The 10,872-nt window shown below is 37.0% G+C and overlaps 1 protein-coding gene across 1 annotated transcript in view; it reads right to left on the minus strand.

Annotated features, from left to right (window-relative positions):
• Window positions 1-1,798: 1,798 nt before the first annotated feature.
• Window positions 1,799-10,872, minus strand: part of LHCGR (luteinizing hormone/choriogonadotropin receptor) — a 63,566-nt gene continuing 54,492 nt past the window's right edge. Inside the window, exons 10-11 of the mRNA XM_011981593.1 lie at window positions 9,419-9,499; window positions 1,799-3,876 (exon numbers count right to left, since the gene is read on the minus strand). Of these exons, the coding sequence (XP_011836983.1) occupies window positions 2,724-3,876; window positions 9,419-9,499 (1,234 nt within the window). The 3' untranslated portion in view covers window positions 1,799-2,723. The remainder of the gene's footprint in view (window positions 3,877-9,418; window positions 9,500-10,872) is intronic.

Here is a 10,872-nt window from a genome sequence, read left to right on the forward strand (position 1 = left end):
GAACTTTTGGCCTCAAGTGATCCTCCTGCCTTGTCTTCTCAAAGTGCTGGGATTACAGGCATGAGCCACCATGCCTGGCCCTGGAATATAAACTGGTGTAGAAGACAATTCAGAAGAATAACTGGTAGATCTTAGCAACTGAAGAATATGGGAATGAGAATGTGGAAGACAATATACTGTACCTCCATGTGTTAAAACTTATAGTGTAGAAAGTAAACATCAGTTTTTGTGCAAAGGTTATGAAAGTTATTGTCAGAGTATATGTAGAAGTAGCTTGGTCTCAAACTGCATTTGAGTGTGTAAAGTTTCTCTACAAGAATAGATTTTATTTCCCTTTTTTTCCTTTATGCTTTTTTTTGCTTTCTTAGCTGTTTTGGTTCTGGGATTTATATATGAATCAGAAAGTTTGTGTTAGGTATACAGCAACATGACTAATTAGTATTCTTTTATATTGCTGAGACAAATTTTGGAACACTAGCTTACGAGAGAGGCCTGCATATGAATAAAGACAAGTAACTTGTTATGCAGCAGAAAAGTCAGAAATGTGAAAAACACAATACAGAGAAGAGATTTTATAAAATTTATAATGTTATGATCCTTTGAATCACTTTGCACAGTGGCATAAGGATTGAAAACAGATTGGATGTGTAGAGTGTCTAGTTATGTCTATACATTTATATCATAAAATCTCAAAGGAGCTAAAAATGGGAAATAGCACAGATCATTAATAGAAGAATAGAAACAATGTTCTATTCATACCATGTAATACTAATCAGCAATATTCAAGCAATAACATGGATAAGTAGCAAATACATTGGGTTGAGTCAAAGGAGCCTTATACAAAGAGTATGTACTATATGATTCTGTTTATTTGAAGTTCTAGGACAGACAAACTAATTGGAGGAAAAAAAAAAAACCATCCTTCCCTCTGGGGCTGGGGGTCAGGAATTAACTGGGAAGGGGCATGAGGGAACTTTCTGAGGGTGATGATATTATATTACTATGCCTTGAGAGAAGTTTGGGTCACATGGTGTATGCATTTCTCAGAACTCATTAAATGGCATGCTTAAGATTTGTCCATTTCATTCTATGTAAATTTTATCTAGAAATGTAAATAAATATCTTGGTTAGTAGTAAGAGTGCTAAAATGTTTAGGGCTAAGTTCTGATGTCTACAAATTACTCTGAAATGTATCCAAAATAAGATGAATTGATAAATCATGGATAATTACATACATATGTAATGAAGCTAATATGGTAAAATACTGTTGAACCTAGGTGGTGCTGTATGGGTGTTCACTGTACAATTCTTTCAATTTTTCTGCACATTTGAAAACATAAAATGTTGGGGAAAATTTAAGGAACTTTGAATGCATATTAAACTCTTAGATGACTGTTTTACCAATATGGGAATCAGTAAAATACAGTGATTAAGAGGCTGGGGTCCTGAATCAGAGCTTTGAGTTTAAATTCTATTAGTTGGATCTTTTATTTGTTTTGAGAACGTTGACAAATTGTAGGTTTTGCTCTCCTATAAAATGTGAATAATATCTACATCATAGAGTTTTATGAAGATTAAATGGGTTAAATTATATAACATTTATCAAGATGTTTGGTATAGAATTAGCTTTCAATGAGTGTTACTTTAAAAAAGTCAAAGGAGCATACAAAAAACACTGTAGTTAAAACCATAGTTTTGTTGTCCTATAAGAACCAATTCTAATAAGTAAAAATATCTTGTAGCAAATACTGAATGTATTTTCCTATACTCTCCAAAGGATAGAAAAGATGAAACTTAATTATTTTTAAATATTTAACCATTTTATTTCATTCAAATAAAAATATAAGCTCTGGAAAAAAATTGTTTTAATTATATGTTTCATAACTTCAGAGTAATTCTAATTCAGCACATTTGTAGTGTACCATTGCCAAGATCTTGAGGTAGGAAGCAAGAAAACAAAATGAACTGAGACAGGGTTCCTACTCACGAGGAGTTCACAGTCTACAGCTTAATGTTTCACTAAGCAAATAGGCTGAAATGTGCTTTTAGATGTTTACCTTAAATTATAAATAAGTAGAATCCAGATAGGGGATAGATAAAAGTCTCTATAATAGAACAAATAGAACTTTCTGTGGTGGTGAAAATATTCTGTGTCTGTGCTGTCCAGTATGGTAACCACTAGTCACATGTAGCTATTGAGAACTTGAAATGTGGCTAGTGCAACTGAGAAACTACACTTTTCATTTTATTAAATTTTAATTTAGCCACATGTGGCCAGTGGCTACCAGATTGGACAGTGCATCTCTAGAGTGCGTTTTTCAAACTACCTGAGGAAAAAGGCCAGTTATTTTAAATTTCTGATCTGTTATGAACTAATATTTTTATAGAATGCCATACAAATTGTAAAAATGCAAAAAAGTTATGCAAAATACCTCCTCAGTTTTTAAATATATTCATCAAACAAAATTACTGTGACAAAATTTCTATAAAGATTTCTAAACGCTCCCAACTTGGGTATTGATGCCCTATATCAATGACAAATAGTTTTTAGTATGGCAGTGGTCATAGACTACACTGTCTGCTAGGTAGAGGTCTCTTGCCCAACATACCTAAGAATAAATAATTTCCTGAATCCAACCCTTTATGTTAAAATTACTGGTACAGGTAATTTTTTTTTTTACAGGTTTAAAAACAATTCGATAATGCAGTTGCTGATGTAACAGTTAACACTCTGTGTAGCACGTCTTGTCTAGGAGAGCTGTACCTTGACAGTGCAATGTGGACAGCTTCAAGGTAGACTGAGAAGGCTTATTTGATCCAGTGAAGCCATTTTTGCAGTTGGAGGTATAAGCTGAAAAATCCTTCCTTCGATAAAGTTCAGCCCGATGTTTACAGCATCCAAATTTGCTCAGCAACAGAAAGAAATCTCTTTGGAATGTCTTAGTGAATATTGCATACAGAAATGGATTGGCACAAGAATTGATGGGATAAAAAAGAACCAGTAAAACTTTAGAGTTGGTTACTGTGATAAGAGGCACTTTGAAGGCAGCTGAGATGGCAAAAAAAGAGATTGGTGCCATGCAGGTGAAATCGGTGAAGATGAGGATTGCCATTTTCTTAGCAATCTTTGTATCTTTGTTGGTAGCCATTAATTCTGGGTTTTGAACTGCAAAATAAATTTTAATGTAGCAAGCACAAATTATGATGAAGGCCACCACATTGAGAATCAGGATGGTTAATATATAGACTTGTGAGAGAGTGGTTTCCACATCCATGGGGAAACATATACTGACCTTCATGTAATTGCTGACACCCACAAGGGGCAACATAGCTATTAGAGAAGAAAAGAGCCATCCTCCAAGCATAATCAGAATGGCATGTCTTAATCGCAGCTTTTGGTCCAGGTGAATAGCATAAGTGATGGTGTGCCATCTTTCTAGAGTGATGATGGTGAGGGTGTAGACAGAAAGTTCACTTGCGAATACAGTGAAAAAACCAGCAGTGCTGCACCCACTCCCTGTCTGCCAGTCTATGGCATGGTTATAGTACTGGCCCTTGGTTTGGGAATCAACTGAGGCTATGAGCAGCAGATACAGTCCCATGCAAAAGTCTGCAAAGGAGAGATTGCACATGAGAAAACGAGGCACTGTAAGTTTGTAATGACTTGTCAGGAGAACAAAAAGAACAGTCATGTTTCCCATGATGGCTAGAATATTAATCAGCCAAATCAGAACCCTAAGGAAGTCATAGCCCATAATATCTTCACAGGGATTAAAAGCATCTGGTTCAGGAGCACACCGGGGTGTCTTGGGTAAGCAGAAACCATATTCATAGTCCCAGCCACTCAGTTCACTCTCAGCAAGCATGGCAGAATAACTGTAAGAAGAATTATTGGCTTGATGTAAGAGATTTTCTCTGAATATTAAAAAAATTCAAGAATTATGTTTCTTTAAAGCCAAAGAAACAAAAGCAAACAAATCCATAATACCCTCAGCCTTATGTTTGTTAAATTATTTGAGAACTCTGATTTGATGTAGGAGTTCCTTAAGAAGGGAATGAAAAGCCATTAGACTATATATACACATATCTACACACATGTATGTATATTTACACATATATACATACATATATACACATATGTGTGTATATATACATAGATATACATATGTGTGCATATATACATACATATATACCCATATGTGTGTATATATGTATATACACACGTGTATATGCATGTATATGTATATATGTATATATACATATGTATATATGTATAAACATGTATATGTATATATGTATATGTATATGTATATATGTATATGTATATGTATATATGTATATACATGCATATACACGTGTGTATATATGTAAATATGTTGTGTATATATACACACATATGTGTGTATATATACATATATATAAAAAACATTGATGCGAAAAGTTAATGAAGCTGTTTACAAAGGATGATTTTCTTTTGAAAACAAGTTTAGAAAGACAATGTATGCTTGGTAAATCTAAAATAATCCTTTCTTGTCATTTTCTTAGCTATTTATCTCTCATTTAGTTGCCAACCAAACTGCTACCAAGCTGTTTGCATGTAGTAGAACACAAATGGAAGGCTCATGTTATTGAAAGTCATTTGCTACTGGTGGACTTGTTTGCATTTAAGTCCCTGGCTAATCAAATAGTCCAATGGAGAAATAGAAACCAAGGATAGATTATTAGAAATTTAGGAGCAGAGGAAGAATATAGTTGTGAACAAGAGGAAGAGATGGTGAAAACATTGCTCTTTAGGGGCATGAGTCAAAGACAGAGGGAGGCTTAAGAGGTACTTTGTCCCTACTGAAAGAACAGTCCTTCCTTTGCCACTCCTTTCCAACCCCACTGATACTTCCTGAGTTTAGGGTTTTTTCTGCTCTCTCTCTCTCTTTTTTTTTTTTTTGAAATGGAGTCTGGGTCTGTCACCAGGCTGGAGTGCAGTGGCACAATCTCAGCTCACTGCAACCTCTGCCTCCCAGGTTCAAACGATTCCCCTGCCTCAGCCTCCTGAGTAGCTGGGACTACACGCACACACCACCACCCCCAGCTAATTTTTTGCATTTTTAGTAGAAACAGGGTTTCACCATGTTGGCCAGGATGGCCTCCATCTCGTGACCTTGTGATCCACCTGCCTCGGCATTACAGGCATGAGCCACTGTGCCCGGCCTGGGTTTTTGTCCTCTCTTATGGAGCAATTAGTTTTCTTCCTGATATCCTTTCTCCAATTTTAGCCCTCTCCCTAGTCCATTCTGTATGTTCCTTCTAGCACGGCCTTTCCCAAATACAAAGTTACTAATTTCACTTACTGAACTCAAACCTGCCCCAGGCTCTCATTGGCTATGAGATAAAATCCAAACTCATTGTGATGACTTCCAAGGCCCTCCTTGGTCTGGGTTCTGCTTATCTCTCCAACCTCATCTCTAAGAAGCAGTAGTGCTGCAGAATTCAGAGAATGGGCTCTGGAGCGAGACATCCAGGACCCAGTTCTAGCACGGCTCTTACAGGCTGTGTAATCCCAGGAGAGTTAATTAATATCTGTGTGCCTCAAGTTCTTTATTTGCCAAGTAGGGATAATAATCATACCTTCTATGTTACAGTTGTGCTAAGAATTGAATGCATTCATACATGTAGAATGTTTAGAATAATTCTTGAAGCAATCAATATTAGGGATTCTTAAAATTAGCTCTTGCAGATCCCTTGGGCAACCTTCTCTTTGGTCACACAAAATGACTTGCAGCTCTCTGAATAAGTTCTACTGTTTCACTCCTCTGTCTTTGTACATACTTCTGCCTAGAATTTTCTTCCTTTCCTCATCTCTCTGGTGAATTCCTCCTCATCTGTAAAGATAAGCTCTTCTATGAAGGCTTTCTTGATTATACTCCCCAAGTATTATGTATCCTCCTGCCAGAGCTGAACTTAGTACAATTGCAATTATCAAAACATATTGCAATTAAGTGATGATGCATGTCTATCTTCTTTAATTGTCTATTCACTTCTTGAAAACAGAGGACTAGGTTTTACTCATTTCTGAAATCCCAGTGTCTAGCACAGTTTTGGCTCAGAGTGTTCATTCAGTAAATGTTTGTAGAGTGAATAATTCTAAACCAGGATGATTCTAGCTCTGAAAGGAATTGAGAGGATACAGGGACAGTGAGCACACAGCATGATGCATGTAGGCTCAACAAACATTTTTGTTTTTACCTATCTTCTGCTAACACAATCTTAGGAACTGGAGAAATGGGCATATTTTTTCTGTCAAGGCCATTACATATATGTATTTATAATACATTTTTGTATAATACATGAGGAACCTTATGGTTCTAACACACTAAAAGGATATTTTTCTCTACTTTCGAAAGCTTACTTCTCATGTTTTGTATTTTAAGTGCATACCTAGTTCAGTGAGTGGAGGAAATAATAAATTGGAAGAATACAATACTGAAGGGAAAGAACACAGATTTTAAGAAAGAAAAAAATCTGTGACCTGGGACTCTGAAAATATGTTCGAGTATTGTGGGGCCCAATTTGGAACTAGAGAAGGGCTGCTGCTATGTACAGAAGACCGCATAGGAACCTCCCGTGTTTTATTATTAAATATTGTTATAACCAGCACATTTGTTTGTCCTCTTCTCATAGACGTAAATATAATTACCATTTTTTAATCTTTAAAGGGAGAAGATGGTTAAAAGAACTATTAAAGAAAATAGATCATTAATTTCTTAGCATTAGAAAGGTTTTAAGGCCAGGCGCGGTGGCTCATGCCTGTAATCCCAGCACTTTGGGAGGCTGAGGCAGGCACATCACCTGAGGTCAGGAGTTTGGACCAGTCTGGCCAACATGGCAAAACCCTGTCTCTACTAAAAATACAAAAATTAGCTGGGCATGGTGGCATGCACCTGTAATCCCACCTGCTTGGGAGATTGAGGCAGGAGAATCACTTGAACCCAGGAGGCAGAGGTTGCAGTGAGCTGAGATTGTGCCACTGCACTTGAGCCTGGGTGACAGACCGAAATTCTGTCTCAAAAAAAAAAAGGTTTTTAAAGACCATCTCATTGAATCCTTTCATTTTATTGGTAAGGAAACCAAGATTAAAGGAGGTAAGTGACTTGTCCAAGGTCTCTCGGGGATGGTGACAGTAGCAGCATGAGGTCTTCATAACCACAGCTCAGAGACCTTTCCCCTAACTTCACTCTCATTGTTTTTCAAAGTGTGGTCCTTGAACCAGCTCCATCAGAATCACCAGGGTGTTTGTTAAAATGCAGACTCCTGGCTTTCCAAACCCTGAATAAAAAATCTCTAGAGGCAGAGCCCAGGAATTTGCATTTTAAGTAAGCTCTCTGGATGATTCATAGAAAATAATAGCCTTTGTTAAATTAGGTGAAAACGTTCCAACTGTTCCTGATTTCCTTTACTCCTTTCCCCTTTTCAAAACTACTTCAGTTCTTAGAAGCACTATTGTAAAACTTCTAAAAATTCTGCCATGATTTCTGATTAAATTTATATCAATAAGAGGTCAAACATGTTTTCTCACTTCCTCTCGCTGTCTGGTCCTTTGTCCTTTCTTTTTTTTGCCCTACTGGGCATATGTCTAGCAATTTTTCTCCCTGGTGATTTGTCTTCAGACTAAATGCCCACCTGCCGTTACTTACGTTTGTGTCCGGGATGGCTCCTGAGGGCAGCATCATGCTTATTGACAAAGCCCAGCACGGAGCTGTCTTTAGTATTGGAGGCTATACAGGGAGTATGAATGGACTCACATGGGCTTCGTAATATTGAATCAGAGGAAGGAGAGCTGTAGTACGCCTGCTCCAGTCACAAGAAAGAAAGGAGAAAAGATGGGAATTTTAGGAGGACAATGGGGCCAGCCATAGAGGTAAGGATGCATTATCTTGGGGAGAATAGGTAAGGCTTAGCGGCTGGCTGCAGAATTTCTAAACTCTAGGCACTGAGGAATGGCTATCTGGTGGGAGGTAGGAGGTAGGAGATTTAGCATAAAATGCTTTCACAAGGAAAATGCTCTTTGTACTTAGATTTTATGTTAATTTCGGTTAGTTTTGAAGATGCTAGAGATTAGGGACTTGTCTTAAAGCAGTGATAGCATAGCAAACTTAAGGTTGTTTGTGCTCATTTGGGAAGGTTTACGATGAGGACTGGTGAGGATTTTATGGAGGATGGTTTGAAGTCTTCCTTCCCCTCAAACCACTCCTTGGTGCTATTATTAACTATACCCATAAATGTTTTCTTGTTGATAAGAATAAAGTCATGTGGTTGCAAAAGAGTTACATAGAAGGTTACTGATAGAATCCTGAGTAAGATGGTGGGAAGGGAGAAGAAAAGGCCACTGGAGGATATGGGTGCCAGACCTACTGCGAGAAAAGGAAAAGAAGGAGACAGTAATACTTATTTACCCTTGGTGTTGTCACATTGCTTAGCAACTTCCTTCATTCTCATAGTTCTGAAAGCCAAATGGTATTTCTGCTGTTCCTTACATATGAGGAGAAAGGTCTCAAAAAGGATAAATTTTGCCAGTGATACTCAGTATTACAGGAAGGTTACTTCCAAGGATTCATATCCTTGGAATGGAACCCCAAAGTCCAGGGTCATTCTACCACATCACCCTGAAGCATTTGTCTAACTTGGAGACTGATAGGAAAAGAAAAGAAGAGAAAATTTCAGAAAGAGATTGGCAAAGTATCTCAGAGGGACCTCTAGTTTTGTAGTCTGGAGGACTCATGGGGGCATAATAAAATCTAAATCTTAGTAAATGTGCCATAGGGACACTGGGATTATCTTCTGAGGCATGCTGTTTTACAGTTGAAGATAAGTGAAATGCCAAGGCAGCTAGCATTTATAGCAGAAAAGTGTTAAAAGTTAGTCAGTAAAACAGCAATGTAGCTTCCATCCAGTGTATGTTAGCGATACCATGAAGACTAATTTTAAGCCCAGGAGCATAGTTGTTGAGGTAGCCTAAGTCTCCTTTAAGGGAAGTGGCTACTTTTAAGCTACGTTTGCAATTAGTTAATCTTTGTGGAATGTTGACCATGTGACTAGGGGAAATTCTTACAAATGAAGCTATCAGTTATATCAGCCTTTGGTGACATCAAAATACCTGCAAAGTTTTAATTTTTGAGGAGGCTTTAATATAATTTTAGAATACATATTAAGGAACATTTTAAAATAGTTTTTTAAACAGTTGAAAGAGATGCTTGATCAACTTGATGTCAATTGCAAAGAAAAAATTCCCATTTTAAAACTATTTAAAGATGCTTTGCAACCGCTCCCCAACCAAGACTGTATCAAAAGAAAAAATTGATGCTGATAATAAGGTACACACAGAACAAGATATGACTTCTGAGTTTCCTTGCATGCAAATACTTACAATGTGTTATTATTCAGTTTCCTTACTGTGCTTTCACATTGTTTGGAAAAGTTTTCAGAAATGGAAAGTGAAAAATTCTGTCTGAAAGAGAAGAGGTTAAAAAAAGCATTTGAGCTTTTGGTCTTCAAGCTAAACCTGATTGTGCATCTATTTATGCTTTGTTCATGCAAATTCTTTACCTATTACACCAGCATCTTGTTCTGCACCATTGTCCTAACTGAAATGCTTCCTGAGGAGACAGTAAAGGCTTCTGAATTGTCATTAGAGTGCTTCCAGCTTAGATAAAATGCTTCTGAATACTAAGCATTTTGTGTGGGCACTAGAGATGAAAAAACTTAAATTTGTCATATTGAATCAAGGATTTTTCAATGATTATAAAAGCTACTTTTATGGTATATTAAGGTTTGCTCCTTACCACTCTCCTTTCCACATTGGCCTTAACAAATAATCATTCTGTGTTCATGGTTTTGAATTATAACTGGGCACCTTTTTTTTGTAAGGATTTGAAGATGCCGGACCTGACATCATGATGTGAATTTCAGGTTATTTTTTCTTATGTGCAGAAACATATGTGAGTGCTCCCTACTCCTCCATCTTTCCCTCTAAGAAGTTTAGCCTATGGAAATTGGAGAAATACCAATAAAATAAAATGAGGCCTGTTCTTACCTGAGGGAGCACTTACCTAGGGATGGAATTTAAGGGAGATACAAATGAGTAAAGAAATAGGATATAAGCATTCCCTTTTCTTCCACAGCCTTGCCAGCATCTGTTGTTTTTCTCATTGTGGTTTTGATTTGCATTTCTCTGATGATTAGTGATGATGAGCATTTTTTCTTTAGAAGACATACAAGCAGCCAACAAACATATGAAAAAATGCTGTTCTATTCATGCCCTTTGCCCACTTTTTAACGGGGTTATTTATTTTTGTGCTTGTTGATTTGTTTAGGTTTGTTATAGATTCTGGATATTAGACCTTTGTCAAATGCATAGTTTGTGAGTATTGTTTCCCATCCTGTAGGTTGTCTGTTTACTCTGTTGATAGTTTCTTTTGCTGTGCAGAAGCTCTGTAGTTTAATTAGGTCCCACTCGTCAATTTTTGTTTTCGTTGCAATTGCTTTTGAGGACTTAGCTAAAAATTCTTTGCCAAGGCTGATGTCAAGAAGGGTATTTCCTAGGTTTTCTTCTAGGATTTTTACAGTTTGAGAAAAGGGAACGCTCATACACTGTTGATGAGAGTGTAAATTAGTTCGTCTACTGTGCAAATCAGTTTGGAGGTTTCTAAAAGAACTTAAAACAGAGCTACTATTCAACTCAGCAATCTCATTACTCAGTGTATACCCAATGAAATAGATCATTATACCAAAAAGACACATGCACTTGTATGGTCATTGCTATGCTATTCACAATAACAAAGGCATGGAATCAACCTGGGTGCCTGGATTGGATAAAGAAAA

The sequence above is a fragment of the Mandrillus leucophaeus genome, unplaced genomic scaffold, assembly GCF_000951045.1.
Source record: "Mandrillus leucophaeus isolate KB7577 unplaced genomic scaffold, Mleu.le_1.0 Scaffold229, whole genome shotgun sequence".
Lineage (NCBI taxonomy): Eukaryota > Metazoa > Chordata > Mammalia > Primates > Cercopithecidae > Mandrillus > Mandrillus leucophaeus.